At 41.3% G+C, this 21,469-nt stretch overlaps 1 protein-coding gene across 2 annotated transcripts in view; it reads right to left on the reverse strand.

Annotated features, from left to right (window-relative positions):
- Positions 1–230: 230 nt before the first annotated feature.
- The window catches only part of PTPRJ (protein tyrosine phosphatase receptor type J), a 74,286-nt gene continuing 53,047 nt past the window's right edge, over positions 231–21,469 (reverse strand). For both annotated transcript variants that reach the window (XM_064425277.1, XM_064425278.1), the window contains exons 7-24: positions 20,847–21,119; positions 19,458–19,733; positions 18,009–18,281; positions 16,870–17,136; positions 14,873–15,169; positions 14,488–14,622; positions 11,759–11,969; positions 11,510–11,625; positions 10,857–10,944; positions 9,545–9,586; positions 8,527–8,614; positions 7,373–7,463; positions 6,467–6,537; positions 6,178–6,312; positions 5,637–5,756; positions 5,132–5,292; positions 4,548–4,683; positions 231–3,507 (exon numbers count right to left, since the gene is read on the reverse strand). In XM_064425277.1, the coding sequence (XP_064281347.1) occupies positions 3,349–3,507; positions 4,548–4,683; positions 5,132–5,292; positions 5,637–5,756; positions 6,178–6,312; positions 6,467–6,537; positions 7,373–7,463; positions 8,527–8,614; positions 9,545–9,586; positions 10,857–10,944; positions 11,510–11,625; positions 11,759–11,969; positions 14,488–14,622; positions 14,873–15,169; positions 16,870–17,136; positions 18,009–18,281; positions 19,458–19,733; positions 20,847–21,119 (2,939 nt within the window). In that variant the 3' untranslated portion in view covers positions 231–3,348. The remainder of the gene's footprint in view (positions 3,508–4,547; positions 4,684–5,131; positions 5,293–5,636; positions 5,757–6,177; positions 6,313–6,466; positions 6,538–7,372; positions 7,464–8,526; positions 8,615–9,544; positions 9,587–10,856; positions 10,945–11,509; positions 11,626–11,758; positions 11,970–14,487; positions 14,623–14,872; positions 15,170–16,869; positions 17,137–18,008; positions 18,282–19,457; positions 19,734–20,846; positions 21,120–21,469) is intronic.

Raw genomic sequence — 21,469 nt, forward strand, 5'->3', positions numbered from 1 at the left:
TGCCAGGACACATTAACATCAGACCCAGGGCCTTCCAGGGAAGACGGAATGACAGATTAACACTGTCCCAGGGAGCTCCAGTGACTGCAGTACACAACTGACTCAGGTGTCACCTCAGAGGATGGGAGCCCACTTTCCATTTATAAAGCCCTTCTAAATGAAATGGGTATTTTAGCAAATGAATTTGATTCAAAACAGAATCCCAACAAAGGAAAAAAAAAGACCAAAAGTGCTATAGGATGATGCTTTTTAATTGTTATTTTTATATTTTTAAGAACAAATCAAACCATTAAAAATATTACAGACATGTACTGAAATTTCCTGTACAACAAATATGAAAACAATAAAATTTGTACATCATTTCAAGATATTCAACAGTCACTTATTTGAAACACATCAACTTTTCCCTTCTTAAGCAGGCCCCAAATGGGAAGAAAGAGTTAAAGAGAAATGTAAGAGATGCAATTGTCCCACAGTGGAGCGTTCAGTGGACAGCTTTAAATAAGCAACAGTGAGAGAAAACACTGACCAAAGAGACAGACCTCAGCAATTATAACACAGAGAACATCAGAGGGCAGGGAGAAGACATTTGCAGGAATTCAAGTCATCTTGAGCAAGAGAGATCCACAAGGTAGTGGAGCATTACCTGCAGTCCTTTTCCTGCAGAGACATCTTCTAAAGAATGTCTTACTCACACTGACACTACACCCAACTTTATGTCTGCAACAGCGTAAGCCTTACCAATTTTTTCCACCCATACACAGAATCAAGAGGTCATTTATGCCAACTTTCAGTCTCTTCTCACAATGTGTCAGTTTTGGAAAAACACCTGCATACAGTTCTTTAAAAATGGATGCTCATTAGATGACGGCACACATGAGAATTTGATGCCTGCTTCCAACACCAAAACAATGGGACAGATCCATCTGTTTTCTGTAAGAGGATCTGGGCAGTGGTTAGGCAGAAACACATACTGTCCTAGCTCATTTTCTGATGTTCTGCTGCAACAGAATAGAAACAACATGATCTACCATGGAAGACTCATCTCCCTATCCTCTAAGCTACACAAAACAAGGACCTTCTGAAGCGAAAGAGCACTTGCCACCCTAAAGCAGCAAGTTCTTGGGAGACCTGGAATAACAAATACTGGCTCTGTGCTCTGCACAGATGTGCAGTAATTAAAAGAATAAGAGAGAAAGAAAAAAAGCTTGACTGGAAAGGGCAGACTTTCCTCCCTTCCCAGTTATTTTGGAATGGTTCTGTTTGGTGCAAGTGGTTTATCTTTGTTATCTGACAGCAGCTTGGGAGGAATGCAAATGAGAGATCCACTTTGTGGGCTGCCAGTTTGGATGGAGCCGGGCAGGATCAGGAACCTCAAGATGAGGGTTTTTAAAGATATTTCCAGAGAAAGAGGAACAAAATTATATTCAAGAACCCACAAGTGGCTGCTACAAAAAAAAAAAAAAAACCAAAACCAAACCAAACCAAACAAAGAACAAAACCTAACAACCAAAAGTGCACTGTGGTTTGTCCTCCAGTTTTGCTCACACAGCACACCACAGCTTCACACCAGGTTGTAAAAAATTCCTCAGGATATTTGTAAAGTTACAGTTGTGCACCAGGAATTCCTATGTTCTCCTTCAGCTGACATTGGATCCTGTGAGGTTTCCAGGTTCCACTGTAAAGCCACGTATACTCCTAGCATCTGTAGCTTTTTCTGACAACTCTACTAAAACAAAGAAAAACCCCCAAAACAACAACAACAAAAAAGCAGCAGAATTCCAGGGACTCTGGTTATTAAACCTTCATAAGATTTTTTTTCCCTGCTTTATAGCTATTCTATAGCATTATTTATAAACTTCATATTCATCTACAATGCAACCAGTGCAACGATCCAAAGACCAAAAATCACATCTTCTCCCCACCCCAAACTACCTAATTCCTTCATTGGTAATGCCTTCCTAAGTCTAACAGTTATGTACCAGCAAAATAAATCCAATCTGATCCTTGACTTGTGAAATCAGCAAACTGGGGATTTCTGCTTGTTCCTTCAGTTTCTAAAAGGACCAGTCAAAAAAAAAAAAAAAGCAGCAGTATATTGCAAACAATTACAAAACAATTACACTGGATCAGTGAGATGCAGGCAGGTAAGATGTGTCTCAGTTTTGAATGGCTAAAACAACCAAGAAATTTGTCTTTACAGCAGAATTTTGTGCAATGTCTTTTGGTAGAAAAGTAAAGCCAGTTGATCCGTTTGGGAGTGCTTGAACACTTGGAACCTTAGTTTCAGCATTTTCACAGATTTATATATTTGAGGAAAAACAACAACAATGATAAAAAGACACCAACCTGAGAAAAACTCTATTAGAGTGAGCATTATTCAGTAAATCATATATTGCACCTTTAAATAAATCATTATAAATTGTATAAAAACAGGAATATCAGGCAGGAACAGGGAGGAGCTATTCTGTCCTTCATCCACACGCCCACACACCCCCCGCACACACATTCACAGATTCACTTGCTCTGTTTTTATCTACAGTTAAAGCTCGGAGTGACAGACCACACTCCTTTTCCTCTGGCAGAGGCACCAAAACATTAAGGCAGGGGATATTTGTGATGAAATGCAAAAACAAAGCTCACCTCCAAACTTCTGGAGAGTCCTGCCAACAGTGCAACTACAGTTAAGCCTTATTTAAAAATCTGTGCTCTCATTAAGAGTTTCAGTACAAAAATAGAATCTCTGCTGTTTTTTTTTTTCTAGAGTAGCAACTAGAAAAGGCACAATTTCCAAGTATGAATGTCCATTTGAAGGAGCCATTTGTACTCCTTTTTTAAATAAAAAGGAACACAGAAAAAAAAAATAGATCACAGAGGCACATATCTATTAACTAAGTAACCAGATACAGTAGATAAAATATGTTCCTGAAACTTATAATTAAATATATTAAAACAACCCACCAGCCTGGTGTCTGTAAATGAAATCATATAAAATTGTAATAAAAAGCTTGTGTTATTATTTTAATATTTAAACTCTAGTTCACTGTTCATACTGCAAATGCTATTTCACCTATCAGTACTGTTAAATTCCCAAGAAAAAAACAAGATTCCTCTGTTAACTTTAAGAACTTTTGCTTGGGTTTTGTTGTTTGGGTTTTTTTAACATGAGTCTGCAGCTCCTGCCAGTGTTGTGTTTTTCCTCCTGTAGATCACACCTTTGAATGCAGACAGAACTGGAGAAGCCAGACATGAGACACTGCACACAATCCCAGAAAACACGAGTCGGACACGCCCCTCTCCTATGGGCAGGTAACACCTCCTGGATGGAGGCACTGGGTTCCTTCTGGACTATGCATGGTAGCCATTGGCCTTCCCAAAGGCTGGCCCAGGTGTGAAGTTTTCATAGATTGCCATTGCTGTCACATTTTGGTAGATAAGGTCCGTTTTCCTCTCCCTCTGGGATTTAATGATATCCATGACACACTGGTTTAGGAAGACATACTGGTCCTGATGGGAGAAAGAGAGACAGAAATACATTGCTAAAAAAATACCTGATTTTGGAAGGAATTCTGCTTCTGAATATAGGTTGGGCACTGCATTGAGTCTTATCAGAGTGCTCGTTTTAGAACATATATGTAGTGTAGGTACACATTTGTGGTAATTAGGAGTGGGGCTGCTGTGAGCCTCATCCCCAATGGGCTACAGCTGTGAAAAGCAGGTGAACAGCATTGAAAGCAATGAGCCATGGAGTGCTAAGTTGTTACTGACCAATCACCAAAGGGAGCAGAGGGCACACAGGTGCAACGCATGAACATGAGCGGTATAAAAGGCTGGGCTAAAGAACAAGAAGGGCAGACGCTTGCAGCCTTCTGAAATGGTCTGATGTTACTCTGTATGGGTTCTGAAATTGTATGGTGACACTGTGTATCATGGCCATCTTGACTGTGACATATAGTTTATGGAAAACAGTGCTGGAAAGGACCTCATGATATAATCTGATCAACCCCCACTCCTAAAAAAAAAAAATCAGGATCAAGTTTTGCTGTCTAGACCTAGGATCTGTCATGCCTAACATTTAGGATAAAGACTTTCATGATGGAGATTTTACAGCCTTTTTCAAATCAGCTTGAGTTAGTCCATACACATTTCTGGATCAAAGCAGTAATTTCTGTAGGAATACTTGTATTCCTGCAGGATGCAAAAGCAAAGATGCCACCAAGACCACTTGACTCCAGATAATTCTGGCTCACAACTAAAGGATAAACCCCTCACGGGTAAAACTAGCCTGCAAAATAGTCTGCTTCAGGATTTGATTCCTTCCAGCTGCAAATGCCAGTCCTACAAAGTATTCTGTAAAGACATTGCTTGGGTGTACTACAGTTTCTGACTGCAACTACTTTTGTGGAGAAGAGATGAGGCAGGAAGGAAGGAAGTTAAATGAAGAGCAGTTGTAACTCCTTAATATCTTCTTGTCCTGTAACTCAGAGCTACATCAGGAGGATAATGCACGTCTGAGGAAGGTGCTGCTGGATGGGAGAGAGCCTCACCTCAGTCTGCACCATGAGGGGTCGGTGCATGCGGAGGTCGTACACCACTCCGTACACGTCCACGGTGTTCTCCATCTCCATCTGCTGGATCAGGCGGTCGATGGCGATGAACGTCCCCGTCCTCCCGACGCCAGCGCTGCAAGGACACAGACAGGCTGTGCGTGCTTCCTCCCAACCACCTGCTCACTGCTGGCCTGACAAAAAGCCAGGCAAGCCAGGATGACGCCTCCTACTATTTCAGGGGCATGGGTAATAAAAGTCTTGGCAGCACAGAGGGGTGGCTCTTACTACCAGCAAGAGGGGCTTCTCAGCCTTGCTCATGCACAGGATTATATACACAAGCTCTTAAAAGGATGTGTTTTCCAGCTCATTTTTCCAGGCTAGGAGAGATGCTCTGTTCTTATGACACAGCACTACACAGCACTGTCAGTTTCTGAAGCACCGGGCAAAGGTTTTAGTTCGGCAAGGTAAACAGCCCATGTCCCTACACAGAGAGACTTATTTTGGTTTTAATCCCAAAACTGAATTGACTGTACAAAAACCACAAGACAAAAGTGTGCCTAACAGAAACACCTCCTTCCTACCTGCAGTGCACCAGAGTAGGAGAGTCCACTGGATTCTGGCTGTTGTACTCATGGACAAGGTGCCTGAAGTTGATGAGAAGGTCTGTTGTCTCCGGCACGCCGTGATCCGGCCAGGAGGTGAAATGGAACTGGCGCACTGTGTGGCTCTCGGGGGTGTTGGACTGCAGCAAGAAGAGACATTAAAAAAACTAACAAAAAAGACAAGGAAAACTGGCTTGAGAGGAGTGACAGTTGGGCTTCCTGACACGTGTACTGGGCCAAGCTCAGCTTCAAAGATGTCTGTTACAACTGCAGTGATTTCACCAATGATATTCCAGTTTCCCTCTTCCTTCTGCTGTGGTAGAGAATACTTTGAAATAATTTCCTTGTACTTTAGTCCAAGCTCATATCTACTGAATTGTATTTACTGATGGGGCTAATTGTTTGGTCCAGAAGATATTACAGGTATCTGCATAAGCACAAGGTTATTTACACACTAACAACCAACAATCAAGGCAGTCCTCACCTTTTCCACAGTGAAGTCCCTTATTGTCCATTCTGGAAGGACAACTTCTGAGACCATTGTCACAATAATGTCACCATAGCTCTTAGGTTGTTTGTCTGGCCAGTACTGCTCACATTTTGTCTAAGGAGAGAGTTACAAAGTTAGACACATTGCACACAACAATGAAACAACTCACTTTTAAATAGCCCACCACCTGAAGCAGGGCTAGAAAGCATGTCACTCTTCTCAAGGGCTATTCCAGGGCAAGAGAACATCTACCAAAATCATTCCTTAGAGAGAAGAACCCACCCCTAACAGCAGTGATTCTGCAATCCTCCCGAGACAATCTATTCTGGGAGTCAGCAGATATAAAAATAGGCAAAGCGAAAAAAACAAAAAAATCCACCAAAATAATTGTGCTTTTTTAAATTTAAAAACCAGTCTTCCACCAAGATGATGGTTGTTAAAAGACAGTGGCCAGTCTCCAAACCACTAAAGTAGAACAAAATTAGAAGAGATGCAGCTGCCTTCAAGAGACGATTCAGTATTGATAACAACATACCCGGGCTTGTTCCACACATTTTGTCAACATAACAATAGAGTAGATACTTTTTTCCCAAATCATTTGCCAGAAGTCTTCTATAGTATTGGGTAACGGACCCTGTGCAGCAATAAATGCCTTCTTTGAATTATAGCCCTAAGAAGAAAAAAACCAAAATAAATGTGTATATATATGTACACATACAACATCAGTGAGAAATAAAAGCTTATTTTAAATATCATTATGAGCCCTTATGCCTACATCAGAAAAATACACATCATATTTCATTTCAGCTAATGAAGCAACTTACAGGCATATAGTTTGCATTAATATAGTCAGTTCCAGAGCTTTGATTTGAAAGTTTAACACGGGAAATATCATCTGCAGAAAGAAAAAAGGAAAAGACAATTATGAATTTTCGAACTGGAACCTTTCAGAAAAATACTGTTTATCTAATGCATGGTTTCTAAACAAGTGTTCAATGTGCATTTTAAGAATAAGCATATAACCTTAGGAATCAAACAACAGTAGCCTTCAGAAAAAGGAGCGATCAGGATCAAGAAACACAGATTTTTTTGGGTTTAAACTTGGTTTGGTATTAAATGTTTAAATACATTACATTATAATATACAAATAAAAATGTATACATTTTTAACCTAAGACAATATTTATTACAGTTTTAATTACTAGTTTTAATTACTACTAATTTGTCTCCAGCTGCCATGGCAGCTGATGTTTTTCCTCCAAAGCATCCTTAAGTATCTGTCACTGTTCACTTTTCAATTACTTCTGACTCTCTGCTACACTGGGATGCCCACAGGCAGCTTGACAGGACTTAAACTCTTACTTGATCTGCAAAGCTGATCAGCAGGGTCTTAATATTTCTTATATCTTGCATATTTATTTGTCTGTGGTCAACAGTTATCCTCTTGTGTTTTCAACCTGGATTGCACATTTCTCACAAATGGAATATTAAAGTTATTTTAAAATTAATAGAAAGTTCTTTAAAGAAGCTTTCTGAAGAAATATCCTTGAGGGAAGGCTCTTTCAGGTGTGTTTATACAGTGACTTTGGGAAAGCAGCAGCTCAAATTAATTCATTTGGAAAACGATATCTGAAACCTCTGGGTACTATTAAAGACGGATTAGCCAAAACCAACAGGTTTCACTTAAAAACTCAACCAGTAGAAAATGCAAACCCAAAGAGAATAACTCACATGGTAAGACATTGTTGTATCTATTTTTCCCCCTGTTCTCAGGAAGTTCAGCAGCAAATTTGGGCTGATGAACACCAGCAGACTTGAGTTCCTGCAATAAAAGGAGGATTCATGAGCACCTGGTCCTGGTTTAGCAGTCATACAGAAATGTGACAAACAGAAAAGTAGTCCAAACTTGTGTCCTGTGCTGTAAAAGTAGGCATGTTAAACTGGGATAAATGTCAATAAAAATCATCTTGTTACAGAGTGGGAGGGTGACAGTGGTAAATCTTTTAGAGAAGGGATTAATACACAATATAGGAAGAGCAGCATGTTTACAACCCACAGATGGACTTCAAAAGCCTGGAAACAGTTACTGATATCAAGGCAGCTCCTGGCCCCAAGGCAGGGAACTACTGCATAAGCTTTGCAAACATTACAGGGAGAGAGAAGCAAACACATCATGAACCAATTGAAGGAAGCAAAATCTGAGAGGAAGGCAAGATGGAGCACCAGCCTGTGAAATACAAAGAGACAGAATTTGAAGAAGAAAGTCAATTAATAGCTTTATGGAGATGAGAAACAGAATGAGATTCTTTAACAGCAGACATGACAACACAGAATCCTCCCCGACACTTCCTTCCTGTCCTTTGCTCCTTACAGCAAGTGAACTTCAGCACATTTCATAGAAAAACTCTTAAGGTCAGTAAGCAAATCATAATTGCTGTTTCTCTGACTGAGCTCTTTACAGGTGTGGTTTGCAAATCACTCCCACGCACTGAAGAAGTCAGTGAGATTAGCAACAGACCTGTCTTGATATGTTTAAGAAAATCCCCAAAACAACCCAAGATGAGAAAACTGAAGAGCAGAGAAATTATACAGTGTCCCCTAGGCTAAGTCTGCATATGACTAGGGTCAAAGATGGTCAGAGCTCTGATAAGCAGGCCATGCCACAAGCCCACAATCAGAGATAAGTCAGAGCAGGAAGTATTTATCATGCACTTCAACTAAATTCAGAGCTGTATAAGGGAAGGTCATACACACAGCTTAATCATTTCTATAAAAAAGGACCCTTCTTTCTCCTTCAGTAAGCCTTGTGCATGCTCCCTAGGAAAGATTATTTGTCTTTCCAAAAATATTTGTCATGAAGCTCTCTCCCCACTGAGGGCACATACCTCATACTCTTCAGCAAAACCACAGTTGGAGTCAGCTTGCTGCTTCTTAAAGTATGATTCAAAGTTCTCCACTTTAATCATTTTTGATCTAAAATGAGAAAAGCCACGTGTCAGCAACTGGTGTTAGGTAAATAAGCCATGAATTAATTCAGTTAATGTGTTAGAAAGTATGCTTTACTTACTTCTTGATTCTTCAGGAGAGGTGAGGGGAAGAAAAAAAAGCTGATTAGACACATGCAGTTGTATTTTTCATTATGTGAATCTAAGACTGAAAGCATGACTGTTAGTTGCAGCCACAAAACAGTGCATTTACAGGGGACAGGGTATCAAGCATGGCATTTAACTGCTCTGTTAAATCAAGGAGAGAACAGTGCATCCTTCAGGAGAGGAACATCACACAAGGTGTCAGCCATCTGCTTACTCCCATTGGATTGACCCCATTCCCTGGTGAGTTTTATGCCAACCACCAAGTCTACAGAGGTGGGATTCCATGGGATGCTCTGGCCATGGCTTTCCACCAGCACAAAAATTGGTGCCAGAACAAATAATATGATTCAGTTCAGTGCCTGTGACTTCCAATATATTGTGGTTACTCCTTCCATGGCCAACTTTTACAATCACAACATTATCTGGATGAATGGCTCAGCACAAAGTCATTAAAAAAAAACCCAAAAATTCAGATCACAGAACACATTTTGCCTTTTTGCATTTTATCAACGATTCTGATTGTGCATGAAATCTGTGTTTCATTCAAACCCTGTTTTTGAAAACCATGTGGAGCATTTGTGTGTCTAATAGTGATTCATGAAGTGAACATTCAAATCCTTGTGGTGGCTCTAGATGTCTCAATCAACATGATTATTTTTAGTCTGCATGTTGGCATCTTTCAATTCCACAAGGAATTAATAACTCAACATTCTCTATAAAACTCCACAGAAAACAAGTATTTGAGTTCTGAGTAATTATTGCAAATATCACTTGAGCTCAGAAAATACCAGAAGAAAAGATATGGACTTACTTAATCGGAGAAAAAGACACTTCAGTATTTCTTTTATCTTTCCTATAAGGTGAAAGAAAACAACACAGGTTTACAGTAGAATTCAATGGAATTTATATGAGATTTCTTATCTGTTTCCTTGTGCCCATTGAGAACAACTTCTTTTAAAGCATCTTATTCTGTGAAAAAAGCCCCAAACTCCTGAGGCAAACTTTTACACCTGGAATCAAAACAAAAACAACAAAAACCAAAAAAACTTCACCCTTCTTTTAGTGATGTTGTGCAATGGGACTGCTTCTTTCTGTCGGAACCAGAGTATAAAGCCTGAACACAAAGCACATATTTGGGTGGAAGATGTTCAAGTGAGGGATCTGCAGCAATAGCTGATATCTCAGGAGGAGAACTGCTGCTAATCCCAGAATCCCTACAGGAAGTGCTCAACAGTGATGTGTCAGTCATTCAGTGGTAGCTGAATGAAAAGAAATGTTGCTAGCTTTAAAGACAGCTCTTCCCAAGGTTGTACACAGCTACTGGACACAATTGCAAAAATAAAAACATTACTTAAAGCAACTAAGAAAACTGGACTAAGGGCCCTATGGCTAACTCCACATAAAGGATGGTCAGAAGCAGGAAAAAGCCTTTGTGCACTTTTACATCCCAGATTATAGGAACCAGGTCAAAAACTGAAAGACCAGCTCAAACTCATCAGCTTTTATTGTGGAAATTCCACAACAAAAGTTCCATGTGACAGGCCATTAAGCAATTAAAAAGAATGACTGATGGATAATTTAAAATCAAACCACCTAAGATAAAATTACACCCAATTACTTTTTGCACAATAACTTTGAGCTGTTTGCTCACTTGTGATAGAATGACTTCATTGCTATTCATGAATGGTAAGGCCCTGGCACAGGTTGCCCAGACAAGCTGTGGATGCCCCATCTCTGGCAGTGCTCAAGGCCAGACAGGAAAGAAGCTCTGAGCAACCTGGGGTAGTGGGAGGTGTCCCTGCCCATGGCAGGCGGGTTGGAACTGGATGATCCTGAAGGTCCCTTCCAACCCAAGTCATTCTATGATTCTGTAATTCTGTTCTACGAATTAAAATTTATTTTGTTTAGCTCTTCTCAACTCATTAGTTTGTAACTATGGGCTTAAACAAAGTTATTTTATAAGTGGTTTGATACTTCAACTCTAATCTGTAACATACAAACAACATTTTAATACAACATATTTTAAAACATCTTGATAGCCATGTATCATGACAGGAGAAAAATACTGAAGTGAGACACTGGTGCTCCTCAACACAACCAATACAACAACAAACACACATTACCTTCTCCTTCTCCAGAATATGAATCCCCCTACAGCAACTACAGCCAAGATAGCCAAGAGGCATCCAATAACCACTCCAGCAATAACACCTGATAAAAGAGAAAAAGTATTACTCATTGTCCTCTTCAGTAACTTGTAACTGATTCAAGATGCTACAGCAGAACCTTGCAAGTGACTAACCAAGCATGCTTCACTATACTAAAATATCTTGTCTTTACTCTCCTTTGGCAGTACCAGTAAGAAAATCTCATTAAGAATCATCACCAGAGAATGTTAAATTAATATAAAATTTGGATCAAAGGACCAGTATCTGCATTTCAATACACCTGCTTCTAGTTTAACAGTACTGTGAGACCATCAGTTGCTATCTGCCACTTGTTACTACACCAAAGTCTCACTGTGTCATCCAATCCCTTTTAGCATGCCATGGCTTTTGGCTACTCCTGCAGTGGAATCCTACATGGAAAAAAGGGATTACCTGCAGAACTAGCACGGTATGAATTTACAGAGCAGTGCCACTGCAAAGCTAGAAACAGTTCATACAGAGAAACCAATGGGTGTTTTGATATTATGAAACTTAATTATGAAATTAAGGAACCTCCACACGCTGTGTATGTGCCAAGTCACCAGTCCTACATTTGACATTAACTATACCTGGATCCTGGGGCAGTAAGACTGGTTCAGAACAGGGTGAAAATGATACATAACTATCTTCCCCCTCAATCACGTTGTCCGTAAAGGTTATATTAGTGAAACCTGCAACACATGCCCTGTTGAAAAGGAAGGAATAAGAAAAAAACAAAACCAGGTACATTACAAGGTTATAACAGCCTTTAGAAGATCTGTAATCTTCTAGATTTGAGCAGCAGAAAACTTAACAAAAGAATGGTTTGAAATAAATACCTGTATGAACGAAGAGGGATCAACGGTCCATTTTCATAGCCATACACTGTGTTTCCCTTGCCTACATTAATGATGTTTTTATCACTCTGAGAATGGGAAGAATGCGATTCTGACTGCTCTGTTTTTATGACATACGTAACATAGGCAGTTGTCATCTTCTTTTTGAAATCTCTGTATGTATTGTTCAATTTAGACTTCAAAGACTCAGAACCTTCAGGAAAACAACAAGAACATGGATATAATTCATCCCCTGGTTTTGTATCAATTGGCAAAGTGGCTGAGATGGTCACATTAACTACAGTTGTCATTCTTCCACAAGTACTCTTGGAATGAAAGGCTGAGAGCAACAGACAACCTCAGAAACCTCTTCTACTGCAGTGCAATCTACTGCAGCACCTCTCCCCAGAGTTATTTACTTTCATTTGCTATTGGTTTTACTTCTAGCATGTATAGGAGCTTCTGAATAAAGGTACACGAGTGCAGGAACCAGGCACTCTCATGGACAGACTTCACCAGCCAAGTCAGCTTTATCCATATGTGTTCTATCCGCTCCTGTATGTAGAGAGTAAAATGCAAATGGTGTAGAAAAAAATCCATCAGTATTTGTGCTACCCAAACAGCATCAGGCTCATTCAGGGTGACACTAAACTTGTCCTGACCTTGCTCCTTGTTCTATCCTACAAGACATCTCACACCTGAATGGTAAGAGCTGAAAGAAGTAATTTCTGCCTTCCTTGACATAGACAAGCACTGTCACACACAGACAAAACAATGATCAGAACAATTTCCCCTTCAGAAGATTAAGAACAGGCTACCACAGTGACCAGCAGGACACCATTTGCAGAACAGCACCACTTTACAGTGTCTGTTCTTACAGTAGACAAACTCTAGAACCTTGAGGCAATTATACAGTTGAGGCACATGTAACCTAAGAGGTAATAATAAACTCAACTTACCAGTTGTCCCAACAACTCAAGAGCAAGCCAACTGACACATTATTCCCAGTGCTGAGGCAGGACAAACAATCTCACTCATTTGACAGAAGTTTGCTCTCTACTGACTGCCTTTACAAAGCTAAAAGGTCCTTCTAAAGGTGGGTATCATACTGAATTCACCTTTAAAAAGGAGAAGCCTTGCAGGAGGCTCTGAAAGGTGGAAAAGCTTTGGTAAGTTTACTAGAGCTGGGCAGACAAGGGGTGATCTACCATCAACAGGAGAGCTCTCCCCAGCTGCGACTCTGCAGCAATAGGGTGGAAGACAGCTCTTCCAGAGCACTAACTTGGTCTCATTAAAAGCAGATGAGGTTGAAAATAACTTAGCAGCCCAGAAATGGGTGTTTAATACTACCTGAGATGTATTATGTCCTGTCTTGTCCCTAGTTTCAAGTCCAACAGGATGTACATCCCTGGTTATACCTGCAGCTCCTCGTAGATGCCTTGAATAACACCCTACATTTCAAACAGCCTTAGACAACAAAATAAAGCATTGTGTATTTCTTACACAACAGAATAAAGTCCTCTCTGTCTATCCTAAAGGTAACCATGACTGGTTTAGAACAGAGAAACACATCTCAAGAATATTTGTGCTATTTCAACAATAAAGCTGAAGAGATGCTTGTCTTCTGCTCCCATCAAAGCACTCACCGTAAATTACAGATGTGGGCAACCTTCCTCCCTTATTTCCCTCAGTCACATCCTACAAGACCTCCTTGAATACCTTCCAATCTAAACCACACAGAAGAATACACCAGCTCTTGTGACTAACCAGGACTGGCTGAAGTTACAAGCAGAGCTGCAGGCAAGAGACCGGCATTCAAATCAGCATTCTGGGGCAGCTGAGTAGGCATGTGAAAAACAGGAATTTTCTGCACTGATATATGTAACATTATTTATATATATACATATATAATCACACAAAGATGCGTTTCTTGAATGTATATTGCATGGAAAACCACTGAAGGAAGATCTAGAATCAAAATCCTGCAAAATTAATTTCCAGTGTTGTAACAAAGGATAAGCATGAATGTCAACTCCCACTTAGCAGAAACTGTCTCCATCAGGTGCCTTATTCCTCCAGTGCACTGGCAAAAATGAACAGTTTTTCAAGCGGAACCTATGCTACAAAACTAAGTTCCTTAATTTAGTGTTTTATCACTAGACATTCACCTATCAGAGACATTTCTCAGTTCTCTAGTTTTCCATGGAATTTAACTTCCATTACTGCTGTCAATGATATTTAAGCCTTCCACCCACATCCCACCTCTCTAAGTTAAAGTGTTTTGGGTAAAATCAGGAAAAAAGCTCTTTTCCTTTTACGACCTTACTGCAGGAATCTTTCAGCTGAAGAGGAAAGGGGGAAAAATATTTCATATTCCAAAGCTGTTTCCATTAGCTGGTCTGAAAATTATTCTGTGGGGAAAGAAAGGACACTATACAATCTTGGGGAAAGGAATCACTGGCAAATCAAGGTGGCAACAGCACAAAGGCAACACATAAGAGATTTAGGTACAAAGATAAGTCAGGCAGGAAAAGACTGAACGAAAACAGGCACCTTCTGAAAACAACGAGTGACCTGACTTCAAGCAAGGTATCTGCCTCATGATTTCTGAAAAGTGATTGAAAATTCTCAGTCTGCCTTTTCTTTATCTGCTTAACACCTATTTAGAGCGTAAAACACAATGCTGCCTGGTAAACTGTTTCAGCTACATGACAATATCATAAACATCTTACTTTGATCTTCTGTTGTAATCATTATTGCATAGGCTTCCAATGGACCGTTCAGTGAATCAAAATCAGAGAATTCAACAGACAACGAGCTGTGACTGATGACCTTGACTGAAGGAACTTCAGTTGGAGGAGGTGGGTCTGCCAACAAAACATTTTTTAGTACATTAGGCACTGATAAAAGTTTTCCAAACAAGAAAAGGCTGTGATAGCAACACTGTTCACATAATGCATATTTATTGTGCATCACATTAGACTATGAATTAATATAGTGTTGTATTAATACCCTGCAGGCTGATACTGTAGTGCATACCAAGTCTGGTATTCTGCAATTATGAAGTTCATATTTTTGTCCTACAAGAATCTTTCATTCTCAGATCTTAATGCTTACCAGTAATGCCGGTGTGACACAACTTGTCCACTGGAGAGCTTTCAGAGCCATTTGAAAGTGTTATGATAGTAACATTATAAGTGCTGAAAAAATTTAAATGTAGTATTTTTAAGGTTTGCTCAAAGCCTTCAACTGTGCAGGGTGGAGCTGAGTCTTCTTTTACTACCTCAGAAGTACTTATATTATATATTTTGATTCTGAAGCCAGAGTTGTTACCAAAAGGACATTTCCACTTCAGCATTAGGAAAGGCTGCTTGGCCACTGGCTCACACTGAAGTGAATCCACTGAGACAGTCACTGCCAAAAGAAAAAAAGAATAACAAAAAAGGAGGAGTAAGAAATCAAACCTTGCCCTTAGAAAAAGCTGTGTATTTGTATGTTATGTGTATAAATGCTTGTAAAACTTCAGTATTCCCTTCCCCCTTTAAAAAGAAGCCTTCGTGGCACTTACTACCTACACAAGGACTTGTTACCCTATGAGGAAAACAACTATTCAACACAATACACAGACTTATTCTGTGTTCTTTACCTCCTCTACAGACAGGGTTACTGAGAAAATTTAGGCTGAGTACCTATCAAGATCAGCAACATTTTCAAAATACTGTTCAACCCTTTAATGTATTACTCTAAGAACATTTTTAGAGTAGTATGTAGACTGCCACTAAATCCCTCTATAATTATGTAAAACTCTTAGTGGCCAACAAATAAGAAAATTAGTTTAATCTCTGTCCATTAAGAGCACAGCAGTAGCCATCCTTAAAAGCAGGAACTATATCAAGTCAGTTTGAGTGAGAGTCTTCTAGGACATAGTATAAAAACTGCAACCTTATGACCAGATACAGAAAGACACTTAAAAAGTAATGTAGCAGGAAGACTGAGAAGAAAGGTTCCCCTAAACTAAACATCTCGTAAAACTTGGCCTTCAGGACCAAAACACTTATAAACCAACAATTACAATACACACCAAATTTATTTTCTCTCTTGGTAAGGAAGTATTTGGTACTTTCAAAAACCAATACAGGGGTTACAGACTCATCTATTAAATTACTTTATTGTTAGAAGGGGTGTTATTTTAAGAAATTAAGGAGAAGCACAATTGTGTACCAGAAGAAACAGATTTAGTGAAAAGAGATGTGAGTGACTGGGACTTACTTCTACTGCAATTTATAAATATTTATTTTTCTTCATTAACACTGTTGGCTACTCCTACAAATACGGTGAAATTATAGGAGATTACACACAAGCCCTGGAACACCTCTGACACTTGGTGACAATGGATGTCTGGTTTCTAGAGGAGTCATGACTTTTGACCTCTATCCTGTAGGAACAGTTAGATGAAGTATCATCAGTGCTCCATGGGAAATTTCAAAGGCCAGCATACTCTACTCTGTTAAGGAAAAAAATGCTAGGCTCTGTGAAAGTCACAAGAAGACTCCAGAAACTCAGCCAAGCAGCACTTTTTGACAGTACCAGCAACTCTGCAAGTTCATCCCAGATCCCCTTTGGAAAACCCACTCAGGAGCTCTGAGCCAGATTAATTTCACCTCAGTCAAAATGGGATAAAACAAAGGAAAGGACAAGGCAGCACATGATCACAAAAAGGAGGAAAAGTCACAATGCCTAACATGAGGAACACAGAAGTAGCTCAACCTTCTCCTAAAAGCAGCAGGGCTGACAGCCACACCATCCCATGCTGCCCAAGACTGGCTGCATCCACAGGCCCTCCAAAGGGGGAAATTTCCCAGGCATGATGCACACTCTGTGGGAGGCCTTCCAAATGAGAGCCTGAGGGCTTCACCCAGAGGAAACAGGACAACAAAACTCCTGCACAGACCCCCCCTTCCACACATTACCACTGCTGAGTCCAGGTAGGCTGTGTGCAGCACTTCTGCCTAACATAATATTGTATTTCAAACCCAGGGCAGGTAGGCAGAGCCCTGTGCTCCACAGCAAAGCAGAGGCCACTAGGAACAGGGATGTGAGAAACCATGACTTACATGTATACAGGAATATGGACACTCCTTCTCCTTCTGTCACATTATCAGCTGCTACAGCAAACACTGTGAAGCTGTACGGTGTCCCAGGGATTAACTCAGTAATTTCTGCTCTGGTTTCACGGGATGTCAGGTTCTTCACAAATGTACCATTTACAACCTCTATCCTGTACGTGTAGGTATCAGAAGCGCTGTCATTCACCACCCATTTTAAGGTGACATTAGTCGCACCGATGGATTCTGCCTTGAGATCAAGAACTGGGCTGGGCCCTGTGAAAGGCAAAGCAACAACTTGTTAACCTGCAACAACAGCTGCTCACAGACATGGAAACAAGAAACACAGCCACACCAGGCCTTCATTTCCCTCACACCACTCATGGGCCAGAGTGCAGGAGCACCCCAACATCATCACCAGGCATTCCTGGAGGCTGTTGCACCACTGGGCAGCTAAGAGAGGACTGATGGAATATAACCTTGAGTGGCATTCATCTCCCTTTGACACTCTAAAGCAGAAGACATCATTAAAATGCCACAGCTCCCAGGATTTTGCTCAGAAATTCAGAGATGCTGGTCAGGAGAGATACAATGAGGGGGACTGGAAAAGGAGATGGTGGTCCATATGTGTACAGCAAAAGGTAAGGAACTTCAAATATCACTGAAAGAGGAACAGAGGTGATGAAAGGTGGCAAAGGAGCAGCTTGCATAAGTCATGCCATGAATGCACTCCTGAGCCAGTGTTATCTACAATTCATTCTGCATCAGCCACAAGGCCCCAGATTACAGCATTCCTATATGGGAGCCCTTAAAAGAATGTTCCAAGGCCCCAATCCTCCAAGAAGTGAAGGTAACGGATACACCCACAAAAATCCCAGGCCACTGAGAAAGTTCTTGAGAAGAGTCCACTGTGACATAGGCCTTGGTAACCAACTTCAACAATCATTGTTTTAGAAGTGTTTGTTTTACTCTGGTTTTTCAAAGAAGGCTATGTCTCTTTCACACAAATATCTTTGACTGCAGACAGGCAAAGCACAGCAACTCTGCCAGCAACACTATTAAATTTCAGGCCATGTGCAGGTGGGTAGAGCCCTGTGGTGCACAGCAAAGCACAGACCACGACAGCCATGCAGGAAACAGTGACTTACTTGTATACAGGAATATGAACACTCCTTCTCCTTCTGTCTTCTTATCAGCTGCTACAGCAAATACTGTGAAGCTGTATGGTGTCCCAGGGATTAACTCAGTAATTTCTGCTCTGGTTTCATTGGATGTCAGGTTCTCCACAGTACTGTTTGTACTATTTACAACCTCTATCCTGTACGTGTAGGTGTCAGAAGCACTGTCATTCACCACCCATTTTAAGGTGACATTAGTCACACCAATGGATTCTGCCTCAACAGCAAGAACTGGGCTGGGCCCTGTGAAAGGCAAAGCAACTTGTTAACCTGCAACAACAGCTGCTCACAGACATGGAAACAAGAAACACAGCCACACCAGGCCTTCATTTCCCTCACACCACTCATGGTCCAGCAGGAGCACCCCAACAACATCACCAGGCATTCCTGGAAGCTTTGGCATTAATAGGGTAGCAGGAAATTGAGATGAGCCATCTCAAGCATGACTCATTTTCCTTTCACAGGCAAAGACAAGAGGGGCACAGGCCTTCCCAGTGCCACCACTTGCAGGGTTTCAGCTGGCAAAAAGGTAGGCAACAAAGAGAGAATAGCGGAGGGGAAAGATAGATGTCTGTAGCACTACTCTGTTCAGCAAAATACAAGGAAGATGAAATATCACTAGAGGAGGACTTGTGATAAACCAGACACTCTGCTCCAGTCCTCATGCCCTGCACTTCACTCCCACAGAAGAGAAACTATCTCCAGACCTTGTGGAGACACTGTCTCCAGCCACCTATTCTTTCTGCATCTTTAAAGAGGGCAATTAGCCATTACAGACAGACAGCACAGGGGACATTTTTGGGCATTGACTGGTCAGCAGGCACATTTCAGGAAGAAACAAACGACAAGAACATTCATCCATTTTCCTTCAAAGGCAATGTGTGGAAAGATCAGGGTGGGCTACTGCCTTGGAAGCCAGCTCCAAAATGGTCCCTCCAACACTACATATCAAGACTTTTAATACTCAACATGGCAAGGTACTAGATGGCCAAAGGAGTTGTCCTGATCTAGCACTGCCTGAATCAATCTCCTGGCTGCACCACGATGGCAGCTATATGCCCCAAAATCACACAAATCCACCCGATATAAAATGCTGTTTGTGGGAGCCCCTTAAAATGAGACTCTCAGGCCCCCATACTCTAGGAAACAAATGCAAATACCCCTTTCCCAAATTTACAAAAGACCAGTGTTCAGGGAAGATCTCTTTTCTTGGCTGACATCAAGCTTTACTAACAGCTTTCTACCAGGGCAATTCTGCATTTACAGTAACCTCCAATACTTGGAGATTGGCCATCTCCAGCTCCAGGATGGAATCATCAGCCCTGCCTGCAACAGTCTTAAATCACAACCCGTGGGTGGGCAGAGCCTCATGCTGCACAGCAAAGCACAGACCACCAGCAACAGGAAACAGTGACTTACTAGTATACAGGGGTATGGACACTCCTTCTCCTTCTGTCTTATTATCAGCTGCTACAGCACATACTGTGAAGTTGTACAGCGTCCCAGGGATTAACCCAGTAATTTCTGCTCTGGTTTCATTGAATTTCACACTCTTCTCAGGTGTATCACTTGTACCATTTACAACCTCTATCCTGTACGTGTAGGTGTCAGAAGCGCTGTCATTCACCATCCATTTTAAGGTGACAGAAATTGCACCAATGGATTCTGCCTTGAGATCAAGAACTGGGCTGGGCCCTGTAAAAGGCAAAGCAACAACCTGTCAAAAAAAAAGAAAAAAAAGAAGAGCCACAACCATATTTCCCTATTCCACAGAGAATGAGCATCACTTGGACCAAGTGTCACTTCCCTGTTTCTGGCATTCACACTGAGGCATCTCTGGAAAGGTCATAGGAGCTTTGGGGAATACTCAATTTCAGTTCTTATGCAACAATTACTTGTTTCCACAGTGGTTTTCCAGACAGAGAAACAAATGGAAATCAGGGTAGGAAACAGTCCAAGCTGATCTTGGTCGGTTAACTCAAAATTGTGCCCATTAGTCTGAATTTGAAACCTTCAGCCTAAACTCTCCTAATACCAGGAAAAAGAAATGGGCTGCTTGAACAGGTCCAACAGCTGGTATACCTTAGGGGGCTGTGTCTGCAAGCCTGACTCAGCACCAGCTCCAGACAGATAAAACTCACTTCAGGCAGCTTAGACAATTTTATCGACTCAGTAGCAGCTCCAGGACACATTCCTCCAAACTGCTTTGTAGGGACATTGCCTGTTCTCTTTGCATTTCTGAGCTACACACAGAAGTAGTGTCTACTCCTAACCCATGTATCTAGTCTGGGAAAGAGCTGCCCCAGCAAAAAGTCAACAGGACTGGCACCACACTTGATAATGCAACCCTAGGAAGCGAGTCAGTCAAAGCCCACAGGAACCTCAGGCCTCAGACACTGCAAAGAGACCAAAATTATTTTTAAGAAATAAAAGCCCTGGTGATGATGGCACCACATCCCTGCACACCACTTCTTTTGGTACAAGCTGTGGCAACCCACTCCCAGAGGTGTGTGAGGGGTCTACTCAGCCCTCAAGTGTCTAGGGGAAGTCATGCTGTGTAGCAGCTGGATCTCAACATAGTCTGGAGCAGACAGGCTGATGAAATAACTGCTTTACAGGAGGCACATGCAAGCACAGACAATTTCAGTCTTTTTTCAAAGACTGCTGCATTCATGCATGTAAATATCTGGAGCAAAAAAACAAGGTCACAAAAAAACCCAGGACAAATCTGGAAACCCAAAGTAAGAAAGCAGAGCAATTTGGTACAAACAGCACAGTTACTTGAAATTGGAGGCACCATTTCCTTACTTGTATACAGGGGTATGGGAATTCCTTCTCCTTCTGTCACATTATCAGCTGCTACAGCAAATACTGTGAAGTTGTACAGCATCCCAGGTATTAACTTAGTAATTTCTGCTCTGGTTTCATTGGATGTCAGGTTCTCCACAGTACCATTTATACCATTTACAACCTCTATCCTGTACGTGTAGGTGTCAGAAGCGCTGTCATTCACCACCCATATTAAGGTGACATTAGTCACATCAATGGATTCTGCCTTGAGATCAAGAACTGGGCTGGGCCCTGTGAAAGGCAAAGCAACAACTTGTTAACCTGCAACAACAGCGGCTCACAGACATGGAAACAAGAAACACAGCCACACCAGGCCTTCATTTCCCTCACACCACTCACGGGCCAGAGTGCAGGAGCACCCCAACATCATCACCAGGCATTCCTGGAGGCTGTTGCACCACTGGGCAGCTAAGAGAGGACTGAAGACAAGCCACTCTGAGTTGCATTTACCTCCCTTTGACACTCCGAAGGAAAAGCTTTGGTCATCATTGAAGCAGAACTCCCAGGGAATCCAGAAAGATGGACAGGAAAGGGATGGGTATGGTTGGCAATGCAGGCAATTTCAGTTTGGTTTATTGGCT

Source organism: Passer domesticus, chromosome 6 (assembly GCF_036417665.1).
Source record: "Passer domesticus isolate bPasDom1 chromosome 6, bPasDom1.hap1, whole genome shotgun sequence".
In the NCBI taxonomy this organism is placed as follows: domain Eukaryota; kingdom Metazoa; phylum Chordata; class Aves; order Passeriformes; family Passeridae; genus Passer; species Passer domesticus.